At 36.7% G+C, this 26,574-nt stretch overlaps 1 protein-coding gene across 5 annotated transcripts; it reads left to right on the forward strand.

Moving 5' to 3' along the window:
- Nucleotides 1-73: 73 nt before the first annotated feature.
- On the forward strand, nt 74-25,526 carry LOC121906611 (C-type lectin domain family 4 member E-like). Of its 5 annotated transcripts, none has more exons than XM_042425545.1 (6): nt 74-3,022; nt 3,104-3,205; nt 19,468-19,629; nt 20,622-20,776; nt 23,959-24,068; nt 24,660-25,526. In XM_042425545.1, the coding sequence occupies exons 1-6, from the start codon at nt 2,971-2,973 to the stop codon at nt 24,814-24,816; spliced, it is 738 nt and encodes a 245-aa protein (XP_042281479.1). In that variant the 5' UTR covers nt 74-2,970; the 3' UTR covers nt 24,817-25,526. The 5 variants fall into 5 exon arrangements, 4 of the variants coding, with proteins under 4 accessions (XP_042281479.1, XP_042281480.1, XP_042281482.1 ...); XM_042425546.1 differs by lacking the exons at nt 19,468-19,629; nt 20,622-20,776; nt 23,959-24,068; nt 24,660-25,526 and adding exons at nt 4,124-4,291; nt 8,703-8,845; nt 10,533-10,636; nt 11,249-13,124; XM_042425548.1 differs by lacking the exons at nt 19,468-19,629; nt 20,622-20,776; nt 23,959-24,068; nt 24,660-25,526 and adding exons at nt 4,124-4,291; nt 8,703-8,845; nt 10,533-10,636; nt 10,727-11,236.
- Nucleotides 25,527-26,574: the final 1,048 nt, after the last annotated feature.

Genomic DNA, 26,574 nt, shown 5'->3' on the forward strand with positions numbered 1-26,574 from the left:
AAACAAAACCAAACCTCTGCAAAATGCAACAGATTCATAAAAACCTTTATTTTGATTAATGTCTTAGCTAAAGATTTCATGATAGTTGAAAGTTGCAAAAAACCTGATTGAGACCATTTCTTATGACATCCCTCATATCATAATTAAACAATGTAATATAGATTTTGTGTAATTATGTCTTATATCATCTAATGACGCTTTCCTGAAAATAATTTTTAAATGACGTCTGTTCATCAGCTGACAGATCTCTTTAGCAGAGGCCATCAGTGTTTTTGAATTTTACTTGATAATTAGTGGTTTCACTCAGGAAACACTTGCTGTTGTGAGAAAATTATCAAATTATTTTAGATGAAATGTAAACCAAAACTATTCAACAGATGAGTCAATATAAAGTCAGTCAATTACAACATATAAGCACTGTACTGGAGTCAGACGTTTGTCATGATGTCCTTTGTAATGCTGGTAGCTGATACTGGTTGTGGCTTTTTATGTAATTATGAAAACAGTTAAAATCTTTTGAAATAATTAATTTTTTTCAGTGTTTGTTTCTTTTATCATTAATTGTGCATAAAAACCCTGTTCTACTGGGATGTGAGAGGTCAGCTACAGATGGGGATTTCATTCATTCAAAACTGAACTTGGTTAAATGATGATCTGTCTTTTCACCACACTCTCATGCTGTATTCAACAGGCACTAAGTGAAGAAAACAACTCTAACAATGAAACAGAACATCCTGTATCTCAATCTAGACAATCTACTGGATGAGATCTGAGACTGTCTTCACCAGAAAAATAAAAGCACTGGTTGTTTGTACAAGTGACTTGAGGAAGAGTTCAGGTGGACGGGTGGGTCAGCAAACCATGTGGCTTTGACATGAGAGACAGCTGTTCTTTTGTTTACTTAACTAAAACTACTTGGTTGGAGTTGAGGAAGGATTGTCTTCATGGTTCAAAGGAACCAACGTTGACTGTTAGACAGGACCGGTTGTACACCTACCTAGACCAGCTGCATGTGGACTTAATTGTCAAATGTAATATTGGGCTTTATGACACAATGTAGATCATATTGTATATTATGTATCCTGCTGGACTTCAGTCTAAACCAATATGACATCTTTAATGTGTGTTGTGTATATAATTAGACTTTTGTGTTGTGGTTCCTACACTTGCTGTAGGAACCAATACATATGATCTGTGTTGTGGGCTTGAAACAAAAGATGGTGCAGGTGTGATGTCATCGGGGTAGAGTAAATATGTTTCATTCAGTATTTTTCAGAATTTTGGACCCTATTTTCAAGTGTAATTCCATAGGTCTATATTCAGTTCTCCTTTCAATTTTCTCAAAAAAACCCCAAAAAACTAACAGTCCCTGTTCTAAAAGTAGGGATCAATTTATTAAAATAAATCTCAGGTGAGCTCTGATGTCACAGTGAAATATCTAGCCATGACTTCAGGACTTGAATGGAAAATAATACAAGAAGTTTATGATATGATTTAAAGGTAAGTTTGAGGATTGCTGTGACTCTATAATGAAAGCCTTGAGTTGGATCGCAGCAGAATCTCAGGTGCTTTGAAAACCTTACAGCAGGTAGTTGGTTTAAACAGTATACAGGTTATTATATATTCATTTTTAATAGTTGTTAAATCTATCATATGTCAATTTTAAATATGAATTTTTGTCCCAGATTTAATTTTTAAAAAGTAAAATCCATTTCAAATCAGAAAATGTCATGATATAAGTTAAATCATATTCAAAGTAAACTTTGTGCAGTCAGGCTCTTTATGTGGTTGCACACGTGTGCATATGAAAGAGAAAAGAGATAGAGAGCAAGTGCACATACACAACTGTTTATTTTGTCTGTCCGACAAAGCCTGCCAAGTTAAAACCAAATCTACACACTTGGGGGAAAGAGTCCTCGCTGGAGAAGTATGAGGGTAAAGTCACTCTAGGAGGATCTGCAGCAGTGGCTCCGTTGTGTGGGTCTGTGTGCAGGCCTGGTCAACTGCCTTATTTTTTTTCCTACCCGCATTCTGACCTGTCCCTATTCTGCCTCTGATTGGCTCTGATGCTGATATTCTTACCCTAACCCTTACCATCTCACTCCTTATGCCTTGGCATAGGCACCCCATTAGATGGCCATCTATCATTAGACTGCTGTAATTCCTTATAAGTTGGTCTTAGTCAGTCTTCCATATCCCGCATGCCACTTATTTAAAATGCTGCTGCTCCTCCGTCACTCCTGTGTTGGCCTTTCTTCACTAGTTTCCTGTTCAGCATAGAATTAATGACAACATCTCACTGTTTCTCCTTATATTTCTGACTTTTAAACCTTCCAACTGCTCTGGGTCTTTGAAGTCTTCTGATTTAAACCCATAAGTGCCGCCATAAACACTGTTTTTTCCATTACACTGTGATATTAGTATGTTGTATGGGCTGCTAGGTGATACTGCTACATCAGTGTTGCTTGTTCTTACACAGCTGATTTTTTACATTGGTGACAGTGGTGTCATGGACACAAATACCACAAGGCTTTGCCTTAACTTATCTACTTCCTCAATAATACCCCTGTTGCCACTGTTCTGTGGAACAAATGTATTAGAGAGCAGTTTACAGACATGTAAAATATGAACATTCTGTGTAAGAATGACAAAAAACAACAGCCATTATTTGTATTATGAAAAACAATATGAATATTTTCTCTACGCGCAAGAAATGAAAATCTCCTTCCAATGAGCTTACTACCAAACAGCATCCATATGTTGATTTCTGTCTAAAAAGTTAAACAAGACAAGAGACTCATAGAGTTTTTGGCAGTTCCTGTTTCGAGTAATGATCACACATTGTATCTATTTTTAGCATATTTGTGTGAGAAACTGAACCCAACAAGAGTTTCATCATATGCTATACATGCGTTGTAGCGTGTGCTTCAGAGCTGACCCTTTAGAAAATAGTTGGCATCCTTAAGAGCGATGGAGGAAATTTATGCAAATGTTGACTCAAGAACTTCAACAAAACAGACAGGTAAAAATGTTGCACAAAGATCTAAATTATCATCTGTTCTTTTGTTGTATCATTGACTGTATTCACTGTTTCTCTGTTCAGGTCCAGGGAGCTCACAGAGGAGATTTCATGGAGCTCTTCTTGTCTTTCTGGGGCTGCTGAGTGTTTTCCTGCTGGCTGGACTCATTGGCCTCGGTGTCCACTGTGAGTCTGTTTCACATTCAGAAGTTTAAGTCAGACTGAATTTAGGAGGAACATTCTACAGCAAGATGTCTATTTTTCTTTTCCATTTATTTTGTACTGCTCTGCTTATTCTCAGCCAAACTCTGCAGGTAGAGGTCTGGATGAACATGAGCATCACCTCAACTTTCTCCTTGGTGCCATATTTTAAACCATGTTTGAATGCTGGTGTAGGTCATATGTGTCATGTCTTTGATCTCTGGACACCTGCATGGACTTGTTTCAGTGATGTTTCACAAAACTACATTAATAACAGGGAAAATATTCTCCCATGTATCTGTATGTAAACGCCATTTTGCAGGTGAAAAAAAAAATACCTTTAAGGTTACTATGTGGGACAATACTTCAAATCTAAAAACATTCAGTTTGCTTGTAAAATTGTACTGGCATGGATACATGTCACGCTTTATTTTTATTTTTTTACTAGGGTTAAATGTTAGTGAACCTGTTGTGAGAAAACATCAGGGTGGCATAGTATTTACAACATGTGCTGTATGTGCTGGGCTGCTCAGTGTCAAACACCAGGACTGCTTTTATGTTGTAGTCAAGACTGGATGAAAATCAGGAAAAAAACTTGCTTTGAATAACTTCTTGAGATCTGGATCCTTTGCTCTGTAAAGTTCTGCTCTGTTCAATCTGTTTTTGTTTTGTTCCATTTTGCTGTGCCTGCACACCTTTATTACAGAGACTTTCTTCTGTTCATTCTGGCTGTTTTGTCCTACATTTGGGTTCACCTGCTCCACTACTCCTGATAGCTATTTGCTTTAAAATGATACTGGAAGCTGTAATTACTAAAAATGTACATTTTAAAAGTTTTAAAATGGTATTTGAGATAAGTGACTGAATAAACATAAATGTGACATGTCTTTTGATTTATTTCAGACCACAGTGTGCGCAGTTCAGCTGAAGATGTCATAGACAACCTGACTGAGCGTCTCCAGGACAGTAATAACAACCTTTCTTCCGTGTCTGAAGAGAGAGACCTGCTGCTTGCCAACCTCACTGAAATAGCTAAAGAGATGGAAAAGCTTCAGAGTTTGTCTGTACAGAGTGAGTGACATCTGTGGCTTTACAGTGCTGCACACACATTGTAGAAGAGCACCTACAGAGAACGCTATGCTGAAAATAGAAGACTGATTGATTGATTGATTTATTGACTGGGACAGTGTGCAATTTGAAACATTAAAGATGCACTGCACCAGAGTTAGCTTGAAGCTAATTTGCATCTGTAGTCCCTGACAAAAAACATACAACAGCACAACAATAAACAGTACAAAGCAAAAAAAACAAAAAAACACACAGAACACACCATACAAAATACAAAGCTACACACAACAGCACATCACATACACCCACAATGTCAATTAGAAATTAATAATATAAACTTGTCAAATTAAAAGCAAGACTACCTGCGCTAATGAGAAGACCATAGATGGAGTTTAGACTCAGTGGTCACATAGCTGATCTTTAGTAGATTTTTTAATTTGGCCTTGAATGTATTGATTGAACTACAGTTCTTCATATCATCAGGTAGGGCATTCCACCGAGTTGTGGCTTTCACAGAGAAAGCTGACTGCCCAAATGCAGTGCGACGAAATGGTATGGTACAATCTTGTACAGAGGATATTCTGGAGGATCTAATAGAATTTACTGAGCGAGTGGACACAAAGTCACATAGTGGAGGAGGGGCCAAACAATTTAAAAATTTATAAACTGGGCACAAATTTGAGAATAATCTAAAATTCTCAAAGCTCAGTAAATTGTATTTCTCCAGTACCCTACAGTGATGGAAATGCATTGGCTTTTTGTCCAGAGTTTGTAGAGTTTGTTTGTATAAGGACTCAAGAGGTCTTATAGTTGTTTCTCCAGCCTGCCCCCAACATGTGATTAAGACATATGGGAAACGATCATAGCATGCATAAATATCTTGGCTGCGTCCAAAGAGAGACAGTTTCTAATATGTTTAAAATTTGCTAAGTTGTACTTTATGGTTTAAACCATAACATGTTTCTTAAAGTTTAAATTTGGATCCAGTGTCACACCAAGATATTTAAAATCAGTAACTATGTAAATTTTTTCACCTTTGATGAAAATATCAGCGTTAGGAGGTTGTACCATAGTCTTAGAGGAAAACATGCTCTTTGTCTTGTTTACATTTAGACTCAGACATGATTGATTAAGCCAATGTGTGATCCTTTCCAATGCAATTGTTAGCTTAGCAGCAGCTAACTCAGCTGTTTTTGTATGTGTGTACACAACGGTGTCATCTGCATACATTTGTAGTTCTGCATCATGATACTGTTGAGGGAGATCATTAATATACAGGCTAAATAATAGGGGACCTAACACCGACTCTTGTGGTACACCCGTTGTGCACTTCATGTTACTGGACAGTGAGTCACCAACTTAAACACATTGTCTCCTATTAGATAAATATGAAGACACCCATGCCAGTGCTCTAGATGAGAAGTTAAATTTAGAGAGTTTCGATATTAAAACATCATGATTTACTGTGTCGAATGCTTTACGCAGATCTAAAAATACAGCACCAACTACTCCCCCTTTGTCAAGTCTTGATTTAATTTGCTCTATTAAGTGCAAGGTAGCATTTTCGGTGGAATGACTTGCTCTAAAGCCAAATTGCATACAATGTAGACCAAAATTGCTTCTCTTAGCTCTTGGATAACTTTGTTCCTTAAACCTTTATAAATCAGCATGTCAGTGTCTCTTGTAGTTTTAATTGCCTGTCCTTAATTGCCTGCAATCTGTCCTCTTAATTATACAAATTATCTTCAATCAAGAAGTTCGTTGTAATTTTATGTGGAAACGTTCTTGTATTTACTCATCTTCAAACATTTTAAAATATTTTTTGTCATCAGGAAATTCCAAACACAATCAACATTTAACATGTTAGCATTCGAACCAATAATATCATGCTAACATGCTAAATGTGACTTTAGTAACACGCTACAGTAAGTTTAGCATGTTACAATGCAAAATGTGCCAAAATCACTTTACTTAGAGCAAGCAACCACCTATAGTGACTCATGACCAGCTTGTAATGTATTATATCTACCTATTCCTCAGGAATTTCATTACTCCACTTAAAGCACCCAGTGACCACTTAGAGTAGTTTACAATCACATTATAATGCATTACAAGATGATTATAATGTATTCCAACTATGAGAATTATAAAACACTGTGACTCTTGCAAAAAAATGTCAGCGTGTGACCAGCAATGAAGTATTATGATACTTAACCTTATAGATTATATATTGTTTTATGTTATGATTATTAATATAAAGCTTTATGACATTTATGAGTGCTTATAACTATAATTATACAGTGCTATAAGCAGAGTATAATGCATTTTAAGTATGTTTATGATGCATTATAGACATTGGTGTCAAAGAAGTGTTACCCAAATAGTTATGTCTATCATATGTAATCAACTTTGTTCAACCCTGAAAATTGCCACTAAAATTGCCTTGAACTCAGATTTAAGGTGAGAAGCACAAACATCCAAATGAAGCAACAATAAGCAGAACATATTTTTGTTTGGAGGCAGATTTTAATGTTAATACATAAACTAGTTACATTTACAGTGACTTTTAGAAAAGTTTCACTTTTCAACCAAATATCAAAACAGAAGATCTTAGCTTGGACACTTTTAACCTTCACACATATTCAACCGATATTGTATTTAATGCTGATGTTTTGCACAAAGTACCACGTAAAATAAAAATCTATATCACTCCTTTGAGTATTTTCTGCACTTTGATCAAATGATGATGTTTTTTTCTTTGACACTCAACCCACATTTACCTTTATTTTACCCGGCTACATTTAGCTATTAAAAAAAAAAAATACAATCTATAAAGTTTTTGATCAACCTCCATGGTATATGTATATGCAGCGAAAAATAATCTGTACTAGTGTGCTGCACTTCCGGCCAACCCAAATGAGGGTTCAAGCTGACTTAAAAGTGAATTTGCATAAACTGGCTTGTATATCATTAGTTATATCATAAGTTCAAGCACCTTATTTGTTCTGAGTCATCAGGACATAGTTCAATTAAACAACAACAAATAAACAGTTAATGTTAAGCAATGTTGTGTAACTTTCAAAGTGCATAGTGAGTATCTTACTTCAGTATCTCGGAATTAACTACTTACTTAACTATTTGTGTTTTAAGACAGCATCCCCAAATGTTAAGGTGCCTTTCAGGTTGTCATATTTTTGGTCTGTAGCCAAAAATCATAACAAATGATCCTGATTGAAAACTAGTTTTTATGGAAGATCAATATGTTGTATATCAATATGTTGTGTACAATAATAAAACTATGATTGTAGTGAGACGGTTAACATTTTTTCTTATGTTTAATATATGTGAAGAAACAGCTAAGATATTTTTATTTTCTTAAAAACAAAGAATTACTGATCTAGTGTATACTTTTATTGAAGAAGGATGCTTTCTCTTCCACTGGTCCAACGTTACTCAGAAGTACTTCAGACAATCTCTGGTTGTCTTATTCAAAACAAAGCACTCACAAGTCCAGTTTTAGAGACCTGCACCTGACTTGACCTGTTAATGTAACATGAAACCTGACCTATAATCAACAGACTACACACTCAGTTAACAACACTTTATTTGTTACTTTCACATGACCAAAAAACAAGTCAGGTTAGCCTTAACTAGGATAAACAGATGTTTGCTTAATAGCACAAAGATCACTGGTTTAACTGTAGGCTGATTTAAAGTTTTATAAAAGGATTAAAGGGTTGATGATTTTTTGAGCTACCTGGTGCAAGACTCTGACTCAAATGTAATGTTAGTGGTGGTATTACATGAATTTTTGTTGATTCAAATTTTACTTTCATCTGGTGGTGTGAAAGCTGAGCTTTGTGAGATCCTTGTATGATGATTAAAAGCATGTTGTGATTGGAGACACAAAGCTTTTGCCACTCGCTTTGGAAGAACTGCTGAGAATGGTTTCAAAGCATTTTATACATTCAAAGGGACGCATCTGCTGGCCAAACCTTGGTATTGAGCTCATGATCCAACAGTGAGTCAAACTAGCTGTCAAAGAAAGTGAGCGGAGATTTTGAGATTTGAGATTTTGATAAATCCATGTGTTTATTTCTGTGGTGTCATCCAGTGTTAGTATCCCGCTTCAAAATCTGACATGGGGACACAGAAAGAATGAGCTGAAATCAACAGTTTGTTCCATTATCTTCAAATAAAAACTGATGTCATCAAAATAATTTGAAAGATGCAATAATCACAAAAATTGTATTCATACCACAGAACTGCAGCTAAAAATCAGCACCAGAAATGCTCCATAGTTGGTAGAATATCAACAAGTCAACTCTAGTCACATGTTATGTTGTTTTAACCCTCATACTTTGGATACAGACAGACTTGATCCATGTCTAATTTCTAATGTTGTGTGTTACAGAGAAAACTTGTCCTGCAGGATGGAGGATGTTCAGATGTTCCTGTTATTTCCTCTCCAGTGAGTCTGGTTCCTGGTTCACAGGCAGACAGGACTGCAGAGAGAAAGGAGCAGATCTGGTGGTTATAGACAGCACTAAAGAACAGGTACAGAGTGTTTGTTTGTATGCTTGCAAAGAAACTGTGCCTGATTACAATCTTCCTGTACCTTGAAAAAAGCTAAAATACTTACTTATTAATTAAGTAATTAATTGATTTATATGGATCATTGGTGTTCAACACCTTGACAACAATAATTCAAATGATTTGAATGAACTTGTGCTGCTCTGTAGCATGTTTTGCTGGTATTCTTAAATTTGCACATTTGCCTCAAAATCAAAGTATTTCATTTCATCTTTAGCAAGCTAGCTAACATTCTTTTAACCTTTCACTATGTTTAAATCAAACTCCAGAAGCAGTCACTCATACACTGCAAGTATTTAATTAGTACAGATCTGTGTATCAGTTTAAGAAAAAACATGACGATATCTGGCAACAGGAATTCTGTATACAGTAATTTATGCACAATTTAATGACATTTCTTATTCCCTGATTCTTGAGAAAGATGAAGTTTATAAATAAAAAGAGTTATTAATAAGTATTCAAATAGTGCTAACGTTAGCAGACACTACATAAATGTGCTTGTAAATGAGGACAAATACAGGTCAGTCTGGGGGAATCAGTTCCCACCAGGGGTGCAACAGATCACAAAACTCACAGTTCAGATCGTATCATGGTTTTGCATCACGGATCGGATCATTTTTCGGGAAAGGAGAAAAAAGAAAAAGGAGACAAATATAACTTTACTTTCCATTTATTCTGTAAAAGACTTAAAGCAAGGAACTTTTGCCAGTGGTCTTCTGTGAAAATATTCAAAATCTCCAATGTTTAAATAAAACCTTAAAATATATCAAATATTCAGTACAAAATTGTTAAGTTAAAATGCAATATGAGGCATGATACCTTTTTCTTTTAATCATGGTAGTGAATGAAAAAATAGCCTGTGTCCACATCATCAAAACTTGTTGATAACTTACAAACATGAGCACACGTCTTGTTTTGCAGTTTAGCTTGTTGAATGAGCCACCAAACAAACATTCACCAGGGAAAAGTGCACCGTTAATGTCAGTGAGCAGCTAGATCACTAATTAGCTGCTCAGCTGCAGCACATTAAACATCATGTTAACATAGCTGCAGATGTCACTACGGACCCACTAGATGCTGGTTTGGTTGTTGTTCTTCAAAATCCTGTTAGTGACACGCTGTCTGTCCATGACTTGTAGCTACATCAGTTTGTTTACTTTGTCTCCAATGAGACATTACATTTTGCAGTTTATCCGCAGTTCACATTCAAGCTGAACTGTGGGAGGCGATTCATACAGATCACAGATCAACTACGTTCCGTTACACCACAAGCTTCTACTAAGCTTTGTGCTGTCAATATTTTTTTTGTTTTGTTTTGTTGTTTTTTTTCTTTAGTTTATCTATTTCTACAAATAACAAGACACAACAACCCATAATGCATTAAAGGATTAAAGAAGGACTGTACAAGTGAGATTTTGAAAAAACAAAAGGGCACCTCAAAAAAGTTTTTTTCAATAAATCTAAAATTTAAGTTTATCAAACAAGAAAAAAATATGATGATAATGATTATATTATTATTATATTTCAATAATAGTAATAGTTAAATGGATTCTTATCAAATATGTTCAGAGTAATCCTATGTAAACTGCATATTGTTGTTCAAACAACAATATAAATAATATGACTTTTTTCCCTTCTTTATTGAAAACAGACATTCTTGTCTACCTTCACTGAGGTAGAAACTTGGATTGGTTTGACTGACAGAGACGAAGAGGGAACCTGGAAATGGATTGATGGAACACCACTGACTTTAAGGTTTGGCTTCAGTTGGTTGTTTATTAACAACATACACAATCACTGCTGTATATTAGAGGTTGGTGATATGTATTAAATCTTCTATCACAGACAATGTGAGGTGACTGGCAGTTCCAGGTTGGTCTGAAGCTTTTCTGGTTAAATCATCAGTGCAAAATGATAATGATGAGAAAAAAATCAAACCAAACTACCATTTCATGGTGCATCTGAGACGGAGTTTCTGGTCCACAGTCAAGTTTCACACTTCACCAACTGTACAGTACTGTAACTGATGACCAGAACACTATGGGGGTGTTTATTTATACAGGAGGCTCCTTTGTTGCTATTTGATGACTGCAAATTTATATTTAGGAAAAATACTACAGTGAACCTGCAGCCCCGTTCAATTTGCTACTCTATAGCTCAAAACTATACTAAGGCACATCATGCAAGATAGAATAAATTCCATTCTGTGATGTTTGTGAAGAAATATTATTTACAACCCTACTTCTTGCCAGGAAGAATAAGTACAATGAATAGAATGAGACATATTCAGTTTTCTTATGTTCCAGTGAAGGACTGTGTTCATGTCAGAGATTAAGTGTCACGATTCTCTTGTTCACTGACCTGTAGTTACTGGACGACAAAACAGCCTGATAATGGAAATGGAGATCCGCAGTGGGGTGAAGAGGACTGTGCACATATCAGGGCTGAGGGGAAAACTGGAGACAACTGGAATGATCTGTCATGTGATACTTCTCTGCGGTGGATCTGTGAGAAAAATGCTGGTGTATAATATGTAAAAATGCTTTTTCAAAGCAAACTATGATTTTGCAAAAGGCAAATCAGTTTGTATGTGTGTGAATTTAAAACTTTTCTCTGCTGTGCTGATGACCTTTTGCTTCTGCTCTGCCTTTTTAAAGAGATTTCTATAAATTAGATGTTTACAGCTTTTGCCAGAAGAGCTTCATTAACCAATTTCCAATGTTTCAAACAACTAAAAGAAGCAGACAGATAAAACAAATCAAACCTCTGCAAAATGCAACAGATTCATAAAAACCTTTATTTTGATTAATGTCTTAGCTAAAGATTTCATGATAGTTGAAAGTTGCAAAAAACCTGATTGAGACCATTTCTTATGACATCCCTCATATCATAATTAAACAATGTAATATAGATTTTGTGTAATTATGTCTTATTATAATCATCAAATGAAACTTTCCTGAAAGTAATTTTTAAATGAAGTGTGTTCATCAGCTGACAGATCTCTTTAGCAGAGGCCATCAGTGTTTGTGAATTTTACTTGATAATTAGTGGTTTCACTCAGGAAACACTTGCTGTTGTGAGAAAATTATCAAATTATTTTAGATGAAATGTAAACCAAAACTATTCAACAGATGAGTCAATATAAAGTCAGTCAATTACAACATATAAGCACTGTACTGGAGTCAGACGTTTGTCATGATGTCCTTTGTAATGCTGGTAGCTGATACTGGTTGTGGCTTTTTATGTAATTATGAAAACAATTAAAATCTTTTTTAAATAATTAATTTGTTTTCAGTGTCTTTATGTTTCTTTTATCATTAATTGTGCAGAAAAACCTTGTTCTACTGGGATGTGAGAGGTCAGCAACAGATGGGGATTTCATTCATTCAAAACTGAACTTGGTTAAAAGATGATCTGTCTTTTCACCACACTCTCATGCTGTATTCAACAGGCACTAAGTGAAGAAAACAACTCTAACAATGAAACAGAACATCCTGTATCTCAATCTAGACAATCTACTGGATGAGATCTGAGACTGTCTTCTCCAGAAAAATAAAAGCACTGGTTGTTTGTACAAGTGACTTGAGGAAGAGTTCAGGTGGACAGGTGGGTCAGCAAACCATGTGGCTTTGACATGAGAGACAGCTGTTCTTTTGTTTACTTAACTAAAACTACTTGGTTGGAGTTGAGGGAGGATTGTCTTCATGGTTCAAAGGAACCAACGTTGACTGTTAGACAGGACCGTTTGTACACCTACCATCCATCACAACCTCCACCTCCAAGCATTAAGGTTCCCCAGAGCTGTCTTTTGTGTCTATAGACCAGCTGCATGTGGACTTAATTGTCGAATGTAATATTGGGCTTTATGACACAATGTAGATCATATTGTATATTATGTATCCTGCTGGACTTCAGTCTAAAGCAATATGACATCTTTAATGTGTATTGTGTATATAATTAGACTTTTGTGTTGTGGTTCCTACACCTGCTGTATACACCAATACATATGATCTGTGTTGTGGGCTTGAAACAAAAGATGGTGCAGGTGTGATGTCATCGGGGTAGAGTAAATATGTTTCATTCAGTATTTTTCAGAATTTTGGACCCTATTTTCAAGTGTAATTCCATAGGTCTATATTCAGTTTTCCTTTCAATTTTCTCAAAAAAATAAAATAGCTTACTAACCTGTTCTAAAAATAGAGATCACTTTATTAAAATAAATCTCAGGTGAGCTCTGATGTCACGGTGAAATATCTAGCCATGACTTCAGGAAAATAATACAAGAAGAGGTTTATGATGTGCTAGGGAAGGCCCTGCCCATGCAAGAAAAAGCACACCACCAAGTTTCTAGCAGCCAGCTGTCTTTCCGTTACTTATCTCAATCAGGCTTTGAACTCATTAGCTACATCCCTGGGGTCGTCTTTTTTCCCTCAACTCTGGATGTGCTCCACCCCCGGCCTGCTCCGTTATGGTCAGGATGCCTGGAAGCTTGGCGTCTTCACCGTGCTGTCCCAGTGAGCATTTTACTGTTGAAACAACATTTAAAAAATGGCTATAGTCACAGGTGAAAAGACGTTCAAAACAGGTTCTAATTGAAAGATTTTCACCAACTATTTGAAGATGTTGATTGAAAGTTCATATTTAGACTATATTTCACCGGGATCTGCAATACTGGCTTTCAACTGAGAAATTTGGAAGTGGTTTTTTAGCTAGGCTCCAAAATGACAATAGGCTATTATTTGCACATTGTAGAGGATGAAAATTTCACACTGCAAATCACAGTGAAATAGTCTAGCAAAGGACGGTTCCCACATAGGGTCTCAAACCCCAGTCCCCCCAAACACTGACAAGGGCTCTGACCACTCAGCCAAAGCTCAGCTCTACCAGACACACAGACCTGCAGCTCTTAATACACCTGTGACACAGACAGTTTTTTTCCTCCCAAAAACAAATCATTTTTAAAATATTTGTACAAAATAACTATTCATAAAAACCCACTATATAACCCATTAAACCCATTAGTGCTTTTCCGAATACTGTTTTCAGATTCAGCTCCAGCCCCTACCATATAGTTCCACATTTATGACATTTTATGTAAAACATTAAATGGGTTGAAATTATATCTTTGTGTAGACCACATTTCTCCTACCAGTGCAATATGACTTTGGAGAAATACCTTCACACTAATCAGTATCATCTCTCTTTCAAGCTAACATTACAACTGAACAGATTATCAAAATGATTTAACTGTGCTCATATACACAGTTAAAATGCTCTCATATAGTATTGTGAAATCCTATAACATAAACTAGTGAAAAGCTTTCACACATAATAGTAAAATGTGCTCATATACACAGCGGAAAATTTTCCTCTCGCATACACATATGAAACAAAATTCATCCACATAGTATACTGAAAACCTCACAAACATACGAGTGAAACACTTTTACTCACACAACTGAAAAACTCTCATAAAAACTAGTGAAACCTTCTACATAGACTACTGAAACACTTTCACACATACTACTAAAATGTGCTCATATACTAACTGGAATGCTCACGTATAATATTGTGAAATATAACAGTTCAGTGGTGAATACGAGTATTACAGTTAAGAAGGAAGGCCTTCCTGTCATCTGAAGGAAACAGAAAGACTCCACACTAGGATGTGCATGTGCTCTTGCTAAATTTTGAGTACTTCAATCACAATGTATGTCCGTCTGATCCTTTTTGTTTTTCAAGTCCAAACTTTATAGGCTTTATAGACTGCTCCAGGATCATACATGAACTCTATCTGCATTTCTTGCTGTGTCCAGAGATGATTATCATGTCAGTAACCTACTAGAATCATTGTATAGATGTTTTGGCAACTTGCTGCATGAACATGAGGCCAGACATTGATCCACTGATGTCACCAACAATTAGATACCCCCAACAACCTTTACTGGCCATCCAGGACAGCCCCGATACACCATAACTGCCAAACAGATTTCTCTCTGTGTGTCCATTGGTATGACATGGCAAAGAATTGCATCATGCTTTGGAATCAGTCAAAGAACCCTATACAGACATAGACAAACTCTGGGAGTTGAACCATTAAGATATGCAGTATTATCAAATCAAGACCTGGACAGCGTTGTGACTAATATACTACAGAACACTCCAAATGCAAGTGAAGCATACGTACTTGGAAACCTGAGATCATGTGGCTTAAGGGTTCAGCATTGGTGGGTCAGCTAGAGCTTGTGTCAAATGGATCCCATTGGGTGGTCATTTAGACATCATCATGCTATACACTGAAGGGTCTATAATGTTCAGGCCCCCAACGAATTATGGTAAGTTGACTTGTAACTGTTTTGTATTATCTATGAGGGAAACCAGTGGTGGAAAATAACTTGAGTAATGAATAAATTAATTTACTTAAGTACTGAACTTAAGTCCAATTTTGAGTTACTTGTACTTTACTTGAGTATTTCCATTTAATGCTTCTTTATACTTCCACTCCACTTCATTTCAGAGGGAAATATTGTACTTTCTACTCCACTACATTTATTTGACAGCTTTAGTCACTTTTCAGATGAAGATTTGTCACAATGGATAATATAACAAGCTTTTTTAAAATCCAACACACTGTTAAAGATTAAACCAGTGGTTTCCAACCTTTTTGACTTTTGACGTCTTACAAAAAGCAGTGTGTAGTCAGGGTCACATTTCAGATGTCTATGAGTTGGTAACAGTTCCACCAAATAGTGATTTTTCCCTCTAAACTTCTCACATGCTTTCATTTCAATAAATGTTTATATGATCCAATATTTCATCGAAAATCCAAGATTATAGAAAAAGTCTGCAAACAGATTTGTGTATCAGAACTTTGTTTTTTCTTCTCTCCTCTCCCATTAATCATCTCACGACCCCTCAGATTTATCTGGTGACCCTTTGGAGGGGCCCGACCCTTAGGTTGGGAACCACTGGACTAAACTAGCTAACTGTATGTAAAGTAGTTGAAACTAGCTCCACCTCCAGCAGCTGCAACAGTAACATGCTGCTCTAACACTGATGCTTCAGTATTAATGATGTCATATATGATAATATATCAGTCACTCAGTCAGTCAGTCTTTAACTACATCAAGCTCATAATACTTTTACTAAAGTTGGATTTTTCATGCAGGATTTTTACTTTTATTTTTACCTTGCTGTATTGGTACTTTTACTTAAGTAAAGGACCTGAATACTTCTTCCACCACCGAGGTAAACAACACTTTGATATAGTTGGTAAGTTTTAAGTATATATTTTCTTTAATGTAGTGTATATCTCCCAACAGGCATTTGATGTCAACCACAAGCTGATTTGGTGGTGGATGGTTTTTCATGGCTGTGTTGACTATTATATACTTATGGTGCTTATTTAACAACAGAGCCTCAAGTGTCTTTTAATTGTTTTTAGGAGGAGTAAAGAACGTTGGTTTGCCCTTAAGGGTCAAATGTGATCACAGTATGGAAAATATACAGGTTGCTCGTTTTATGTTGGAATGAAGGGGATTGAACAGTCATTGAGTTATCACACAACCAAAGGACTGAGAGATTATGGGCAGAACTCAATAGAGTTGTATCAAGACACTTTATAAACATTTTTAACTTCATGGAGAAACAGGATATACTGGATTCATTGAATGTACTACATCTGTTTTGTCTGCATAATGTTTATTTACCAAGAATAGAAAGGGCAGTTACAGAATTCATAATCCAGTGGAACAACCACAGCCAAAATTATCATTCCCTCTTATATTACAAATCATATCGCAATTGTAGTAACAAATAGTAAATAGTGCAGTAATAAATAATTTGATATATCTAATAAATCAAGTATGGCAAGTTTCACAAGAGCAAAATACTAACCGTCACCCCTTATCGACCCTCCTCTGGCTGTGAACCATACCCACGCTGCCTAACGTTATATATTTCCTCTTGTTTGCCTGCAAAGATTTGAGAGAGCACCGAATTATAAAACTACTGCTATTTTTTTTGCCGCTGCTTTCATATCTTGGCGGATAAAGAGAGGAAATATATAACGTTAAGCAGTAGGAGGGGTCGGTTCACAGTCCCTGCCAAAGGGAAAATAATGGGTAACGGTCTGTTAATACATAAGATTGGAAATGATTGCCGTTCTATAAATATATAAAGCTAAGCTATAGAGTAAGTTAGGCCTGGCCCTGAATATCAAAATATTCAGATAATCGTTTTTCAGATTGGTATTTGGACGTGCAAGTATTCACGTAACCTGATATAATAATAATGTAGGACAGCAATATAAAAGATCATTTCAAACTCCTGACTATTTATAATTACCTTCTCCTCGTAGGTGATGTCCATGTGCTGAAGAACTGCTGCGCTTGATAACATGGTGTACATTCTCTCCTGACTGGAGCTGCAGCTGGCAGTGGCACGCTGCTACACTGGCGGGATGGGAAGAGCGATGCTACGTGACTGTCCAGCGTGTCCACACCTGGAGTTGCAACAGTCGGTTGCTGCCTGATTGTTAAGTAACGCCCTGCCTCTTGCAGGCTGTTGAGCAGACATCAGTGTGACTAACAAACAAAAAACATGCGCTCTCTTTTCTCAATCACCTTCCGGTTCAACTGAAATGCCTTCTGTTTTACCTGAAATCCTCTTATACAACAGACTGAAATGGCATCATACAATTTTTTCTTCAATAGTGAATGTGAAAGCTTTTCAATGGTTTATATAAAAGGATTTCACAATACCTTATGAGAGCATTTCAACTGTGTATATGAGCACACTTTACTAGTATATGAGGAAGCTTTTCAATAGTTTTCATGAGAGTGTTTCAGTTGTGTATGTAAAAGCATTGCACTTGTATGTGTTTGTGGTTTTTGGTATAGTATGTGAATGAGTCTGGTTTCATATGTGTATGTGAGAGGAAAAGTACATGTATATGCAAGTAATTCTGAATAATGTCCCTAACGGCCCCTCATAAAAATACGTTCAGTAACAAATTACGTCATGGTAAAAACATAATCTGTAAATTTAGGGTCTTTAATCCTCTATAATTGTAATTTGGTGTGTTTTACTATAACAATCCTGTTTCAAGGAAGACAGTAGAGAGCTGTCACAGAAACCACATTCAACATGTGGTACCTAACACCTCCACCTTGGTGACTTCCTCAGTAGTTAAAAGACAGAGACACTGAAACCAACAAGCATTTCATCTTTAACATAACATCCTTTTGAGTGATGGAGCAAATCTATGTCAATGTTAAACGTATGAAACCTGTTGATTCAAGACCTTCAGCAAATCAGACAGGTAAGAATGTTCAGTCAGACAGAGAGGCTGACATGCTGAGCTGTGAGTAGTATGTTTTAATCTGTCATTAATCCTGTTGTATGATTGATTGGATTCACTGGTCTTTGCTCTGTTCAGGTCCGAGGAGCTCAGAGAGGAGATTTTATAGAGCTGTTGTTCTCTGTCTGGGGCTGCTGAGTGTTTTCCTGCTGGCTGGACTCATCGGCCTCGGTGTCCACTGTGAGTCTGGTTAACATTCAGAAATCAGTGATCATGTAGGACTATCATCAAAAAATGTTCATGTTTTACCAGGATGTTTATTTGAGTTTATATTTTGGGTTGTCTTGGTTCCATTCTCTTATTTTCTTTATGTATTATCTTTTTTCTCAAAGCAGCTTTTCAATTTTATTTACAAAGGTATTGTAAAAAGAAAAACAACACACAAAACAACAAAAAAGAAACATTTACATATTTTGTAAATATGAATTTTTACCAAGAAGGCAAAAATTAATATTCAAGCAGTAATAGTTGTGCAAGTAGATATTTGGATAAACCCGCGCATCAAGTGAGCTTTGATTTTGATGGCAAACCATGTTTGAATGCTAGTAAAAGTTGTCCTGTCAAATTTTGTTCAGTATCATAACACATATATGTTATATACAGTATACAGAACCGGTAGAAAGTTTGGGCACACCTTCTCATTCCCTTGAATGAGAAAGTGTGTCTAAACTTTTGACTTTTTACACAGGAGTATCATTATCAAAACACTACGCCAGTGATTGGATTTTTCACGTCTTTCTGCTGCATATTACATATGTTGGTTAAGTGTAAAACTTTTCACACAGGTCACAATGACGGGCCAACATGAGGAAATATTTTGACTTGGGTGGATACAGTAACTATTTTTATAGTTTTGCATTTAACGTTGTAGAAAGATGTCTGTTTTCAGTTTTTTTTTACTTTTATTTTTTTGACAAATTATATCCACTAATGTGAACATACATCATCTCAGGAGTGGCATTCTCAAAAGGCATGGCATATTAAGTATACAATGAGGATGTAACATACAAGATAGTAAGACAGCTTTATTGGATAAATATGAAATGTCACAACAGTGACTGACATTTAAGCAGTTTTAATATGAATTCAAAAAGGACCCATAGGAACAAATGTATTCCAAACCACCCATTAGTCTACCAACCATGTACTGATATGATACTCTTTTTATTTATTTGCTATTTTAGATATTTTATAAAATATAAGACTGCCTCTTCATTGATTTCAGACCATTACTCAGTGCAGCATTCAGCTGAAGAACTCTCCACTGTAAAAGCCAACCTGACTAAAGAGAGAGACCTGTTGAACACCAGCATCATTGAAATGACTAAAGAGAGAGACCTGCTGAACGCCAGCATCATTGAAAAGACTAAAGAGCAGAACAGGCTGAGTAAGTGTGGACACCGCACACATACATTCTTTAATACAGAAGTACTCTGGTGAAAACTTAAATAGATTATGTGGTTAGGTGCTTCTCTGTACTCACAGTTCTGTAAAATGTATTTGCAGCCTGCAGATGTGTCTCTACCACATATCTCTGTGTGTAACGTAGACCCTTCTCAAAGCAAACATGAGTTTCTGTTAAGACGAGAGTGAACACACACACACACACACACACACACACACACACACATACCATTATCTGCCATTACCACCAGTTTACCACCGTAACACTAAAGGATTTCTTCAAATTGGCATCTGATTTACAGCTTGAGAGGAGTTTTAGTCAAGTATTTTAATATGATGTTTTTATACATTCAAATATTTAGTAAAGTCTTACTAAGTCTAAATAAATCCATTTCCTCCTAATTGTCACTTGTAAGTGTCAAACCTGCAAGCACACATTTGCACATGACATTTGTGAAGACTTACTGACTTGTGACAGTTATTTCTTTACATTAAAATCGTAATCTTTATGGTTGATATATGTTTATTGTTTAAAAATTAAACATGATGATTAGTTATGAAAACAAAAGTCATCAATCTTAAAACTATCTTCAAACTAACTGACAACATAGCCTACCAACCAGTAACTCAAAGGAAAATATAAATATGTTGAGACGAGAATAAAAGAAGATAAAAAGACAATAGTAATCATAAATACAGTTTTATTATGAAACAAGAAAACATATCAGTCCCAACAATTTCATATATTCATTTGCCTTTAACAACGTAAGTCCTCACCCTCTCAGTACGTATGAAACTGACTATTACTGTATGAGACACAAAGACTCATAAATATTTTCAAACTACATGTACTTTACCTGCAGCTGTGTTTAGCCATTATGTTGCTGCAATAATTAGAATAGCATGCATGCATGTTTTTAACCTCCATATTGTATCTTTGGCAGTAGATGAATTTTACTCTTTCTGATTTTTAAGTCTCTCTTGAAGAGAGAACTTGTCCTACAGGATGGAGGCTGTTCCGTTGTGCCTGTTATCTCCTTTCTAATGAGTCTGGTTCTTGGGAAGAAGGCAGAAAGGACTGCAGAGACAGAGGAGCAAATCTGGTGGTCATAGACAGCGCTGAAGAACAGGTACGATGTGTGCCTGCCTGTCTGCCTGCTTGCATGCCTGCATGCATGTGTGTGTGCGCAGATGTGTGTACCAGTGTGTACCACTGATTTTAAGGACTCGTGACTTGACTTGGACTTGAGCACTGATGACTCAGACTTGGACTTGGACTCGAGTATTGACTGCATTTGGACTTGGAAGTTGCAGACGAGGACTTGGACTTGTTAATTGATAAAGACTATTTTCATTTGTTTTTCCTTGTTTTTTGGGGGGGGGTTGTAGTAGGCCCTTCTAATTTTGCATAAGATATTAGCTATATTAATATAAATTAGAAATGCACCAATTGATCAGCCACTGATCTAAAGCGGACAGTTTTCAGCTGATCAGCCATTGGTGACTGGCAAATCTGTCTCGTAAATTGGATTTTTTGCCGGTCAAATTTTCTGCACAAAGCCGCACTATGGGTCACATCACACACACAGAAGCAGCTGCGGCACAGTCAGTGTAGCCACACACACACACAACATGCACGTCATGCACACAACGCACAGGAAGCCACAGCCACAGACACACCCACACACACAACATGCACATTGCACACACAGCGTGACAGCCACAGCAACACACACACACAACATGCACATCGCGCACACAGCACACAGAAAGCCACAGCCACACACACACAACATGTTGTTGGTGTAGAAGTTCGTTAGCATGAGTGAAGAAGACACAAAGTTTGCAATTTGTAATAAATTTAAGTCCAAAATAAGCCGTGGAGGGACAACCTTGAAAACATTTGGAACAATTAACTTAATCACACACTTAAAAATCATCACCCCGGTCAACATGGCCGATTTCAAGAAGAAAAATGTCAGTTATTAACAGTTTTTTGCAGCTGCCAAGACGAAAAAATTGGTACGTGTGGCACAATTATTGAAACCATTAACTCATGTAGCCTATCTATTGACCAGGTGTGCTAAACCATAAGCACATTTTCAGCTTTGCACTAAGTTTGAAAATCTAAAACACACTTTGCAAATAACTACACACAGTTATCTACATTAGACACATCATTCAAAACTGAAAGCCTGTGTGTGTTGTTTGCTAAACACTGCCATTGAAATACCACACTCAATTATCAATTACCTGAACCCAGAATGAACATGTGAAAACACCCATAACCACCCATAAGACCACTTAGAAATCAGAGCTTGAACACTATTAATAGGATTTAGGTTTGCTCTTTGGTGTGCACAGCAATGGAGGCCAATTTTGGAGTGACTTAGAGGAAGGTGTTCGAGTAAAAGGAGGGACTAGGAAGACAAGGGAGAGGAGGAGGACGAGCGAGAAGAAGGAGGAGGAGGACACAGAGAACGAGGAGTGGTAAGAGGACAAATCAGGAGAACTGTCACAGATGAGATCCAGGCCACTTTGGTCGGTCATGTAATCAACTATCGGTTGAGTCTACAGGAGGCTGGTCAGAGGGTCCAGCCTAATTTGAGCTGCTACACTGTAGCAGGTGTCACTCGAACATTTTGAAATGAGAACAGGTAAGAAATCCTATCCTCTATGTGATTTTACAGTATTTCATAAGGAGATCTTAGACATTTGCATTCTGTTTTTGTAGAATTCCAAGGTGACCCCCGTACTGGAGGAAGAAATCAACTGTTCACACAAGAACAGGAACAACACATCATAAACATGGTCATTGCAAACAACAGCATATTTTTGCGACAACTGCAACACCACATCATCACTGACAACACAATATTCAACAACATGAACAGGATAAGTTTATCCACACTGGGCCGTCTACTGAAGTAGCATCAACTTCAGATGAAACAACTGGTCATCGAAGACAGAATGGACTGCAATTGCAACATATTGTATTTTGTTTATTTTATTTTAGTTTTGTTCATGTCATCTTCAGTTAAAGTAATTGTGTCTGATACTGTTACGAGTATATGAGTATTGAGAATAAACAATTTTTTTTTTTTCCCCATTGCATTTGTGTTAGTTGTGTTTTTGCATGGCTAGTCTATATTTACTGCATGCTACAAATGAAAAATGCCAAAGACTCTAGATAATGGTGTTTTTTACTTAGCACAACAGTGTTCAGTTGGCATGTTGAAAGAGCTATTTATTTGGTGTTTGTGTGTAAAGTTGTGACGCAAAAATACCATTTTTAGAAGAGTTTATATAGTTTTGAATGAAGTGTTTGCTTTTGCAAGAAATGTAAGATATTTTGTATTTTGTGTATATGTTTTTTTTGTGTAAGTGGGCCCTGGTTTCAGAAACTGTGTTTTAGCAATAGTAAAAAACTGTAAATAGTTAATGAATATACAAGGAGGTGACACTGGAAGCTCTCACCATCAAGGCTGCCATCTTGCATGCCCTTTCAATCGGCTAAATCAGCAAAACAATCAGCATGGGACGGGAGGATGGGCAGTCTAGATGACATAGCCTACAACCGTGGGTGGAGGTGGACTGCCACCAGTGGCTCCATGGGTGGCATGCAGACCATGGCGTGTTTATCTGTCCCTTCAAATCCAGGGAAGATGCTCCTTGAATAGAGGTCTTGCTGGAATATGGCTCGTCTTTCCAGGAGACTCTGACTTCCTCTTGGACCTCGGGAAATGCCGGGAAATCTTGCCTTGCAGCCTGCTTGGCTTGGGTTAAGTTCTTCTCTTCATAGCAAGAGTGAGGAGCTTCCACTATGATGGTGGGCTACAGGATTTTCAGCCTCTCCGCCACACAGCAGCAGACAGACACAGAGAGCTGATGGTCTGGGGGCAGGGGGAATAAATGAAGAATCATCTTCGTCATTCTCGTCTGACATCAGAAATTCTTCCCCCGGTTTTGTCCTCCTCCTCATAATCCAAGGGGTTCCTTGACCAATAAATTCAGCACATCAGGTGTCAAATCTTTGGGATTATTCTCCTTGACCAAACCAAGTTGGGGTTCTCCTCAGTGGTGATGTTGGTGAGAATAGAGTCCCTATCTGAAAGGCTGGCCTGCAAAGCTAGTCTTCACTGGAGGCTCTTTGCTGTAAAATGAGTGCAGTGAGTACACAGGCTGCGATTGATAACTGCAGCACGGGTGTGTTGCAGCTCGAGACACACGGAGCAGACCTGGTATGTGTGCTTGCTCGAAATGCTTGAATAAAATATAAATACTGTGACTTTCCTCTTTTTTCATTGAACAGAAGTTCCTCTCTAACTTTGCCAAGGAAGGAACTCAGGGTTGGATTGGCTTGACTGACAGAGTAAAAGAGAAGACCTGGGAATGGACTGATGGAAGTCAACTGTCTGTAAAGTAAGTAAATGTGCTTCACTTTGATTGAATATAATCAAATATATACTAATAATAAATACTACTGTAACTTCCACCAAACATTTTTGACAATATGTAGTATAGATATGACACCGCCAACAACAACTCTCTCTTGAAAATATATTTAAGCCAATAATTCTACCAGAGGTTGCTGTGGTTCCTTTAATAAGTCCTCTATCTACCAGCTCCGGTCAGGAGGCAGTGATCTTGAAAAATTCACATATTTGAGTTTTATGGTGGGATTTTCAAAGGTCAGCACATTCAGTACATTTATATTTAGGCTTTAGAGATGTTATTGAACAAAATGTCATAACCCATAAAATTATTAACCGCTGTATTTTTTTCCTGACTATATTGACTGACACAAATGTTAAAAAAAAAAAATCTGATATAAAAACATTAATTAGTCCCACTTTAAAAACACAGGTACACAATACTGGCTCCTACTGCACCAGCCAAAAACATTTTTTTTAATTATTTTTTCATTGTGTTTCTTCGTTAATAGCAGAGGACGGTGTTCATGTCAAAGATAATGTCCAACAACGTCCTTTTTCCTTTTTGTTGATCTTCTAGGTACTGGCGGGCATCACAGCCTGATAATGGTGGTGGATATTCAAAGCTTGGGGAAGAGGACTGTGCCCACATCATCACTGGCGGGAACACTTTAATGAATTGGAATGATTTGTCTTGTGATACCAGTCTGAGATGGATCTGTGAGAAAAAGGTTTAGTATTGGGGAATAATTAACTTTGAGATTAAAAGTGTAAATCAATTTTTGGATTGTGGTGGAAAGGCATCAGGAATGTCCTTTACCTACAAATCATGGCTAAAATAAATAATAAGGAAAATAATGTATAATTATATCACCAAACCACCTAAAGATGGCTTGCTTCTTCTTCATGAAACTGTTCAGGTTCAATAAAGTTTTCAGTATTACAGTAATACATTGTGCTTCTTGCTCATCAGAGTCCACACTGCCTGATGAATGTTCTTGTGTAAACAGCATGTGAATCCTCTTGTCTCTTATGATCATCCATGAGGTAGAAACCTGAGATTGAAATTTTCTGCCAAGCTTCTAAAACTGTGTAATTGTCACCATCAGTGCCATCACTTGTCATCATTTAATGTTTCCTTCCCTCCTCACCTCTGGTTTGGTCACAAAGCAACATACTGTAGCTGTCAGGAGTCATAACATCTGCATTAATTACAGCATATTGTATGTGTCAACAACAACCAACATACTAATAACATTAGTGCTTTTTCAAACCAACACAAACTGAATAATGATCAGTGCCACATTAATTCAATGAGCACATTGTGTGTACAATGTAAAAGATGCTGTAATGTAAAATCATAAAACACTTAAAGAAAAACCTTTCTCACTTTGGTCATTTTTGAATTGTGTAAAGAAATCTTATTCTTGAATCTTAGTGTGGTAGAAATGTGGATACATTAAAAGCTTTATTTCATGTGAACCATTTCTCTGTGCCTCAAATGGCTCATTTGTCACCTTTTCTGTCTATTTATTCAGAGCCAGTTCTATAAATCACTCGATGTCAGCTCATTGCAGATGTATCAGTACCAGTGTAAATGTCAGCTGTTAAGTAACAAGAAATTATAAGTACATAAATACCAAAGATATGTTTGAAATTAATCAGAAATTACATAGTTTGTCCACCAGAGAGCACAAGTTTATTTTTCAACTGTAAAATGTCCAGCTTAGTCCACATCTTTGTTAAAATTCCCAACAAAAACAAAGTTCGTCAAAAGTCTTCTATGTTTGTATAAAAAATAATTAATATAGCTCGTTAAATGTCATCATCAGATTTTTTGGTCTCTCAAATATCAATATTGTCCCCAAAAATCCAGTCTCATTCAGGCTCCTTGATTTCATGTTTTTTCTGGCTGTTTGTGTATGCCTGCAAAAATATTGTTTTGAAATCAGATTTTTCATATTTCTCATTCAGACATTTAGAAAATTATAACTTACAACTTTATAAATACCAGGCTTTCCTGTAAAATACAGTGAATCCAACTTACACCATATGCTTCATGATGTATTAATCTTATGGTGCATTAGCTCATAATCAATGATACTGAATGAAATGTAACCATGAATTTATTATTATCAATACAAACATTAACAATATGAACACAGAAATAATAAAACTGATGAATGTTTTCAGTCTGTGTCTTCAGGCAGGAAGCAGCAGAAAGTTTTTTTTAACCCAGTTAAAGAAACATCTGACTCCACCCTTCTTCATCTTGGCCTCATGGCTGATGGTCCGCTCACCCTGCTTTGCAGTGATTATGGGACACTCATGAGGTGGAGTCAGAGGAGGTGGTGGAGATGAGGCAGATGCAGAGTCTGGTTCTGGGCGAGGTGCTGCCGTTTCATCCCGGCTGATGGTAAAAAAACACTCCTGGAGGCAGTAATGGCAGGAGGTTCATCAGCAGATGTAGTAAGACGAGGTGGAGGAGAAACCTC

Source organism: Thunnus maccoyii, chromosome 11, assembly GCF_910596095.1.
Source record: "Thunnus maccoyii chromosome 11, fThuMac1.1, whole genome shotgun sequence".
NCBI classification, from domain to species: domain Eukaryota; kingdom Metazoa; phylum Chordata; class Actinopteri; order Scombriformes; family Scombridae; genus Thunnus; species Thunnus maccoyii.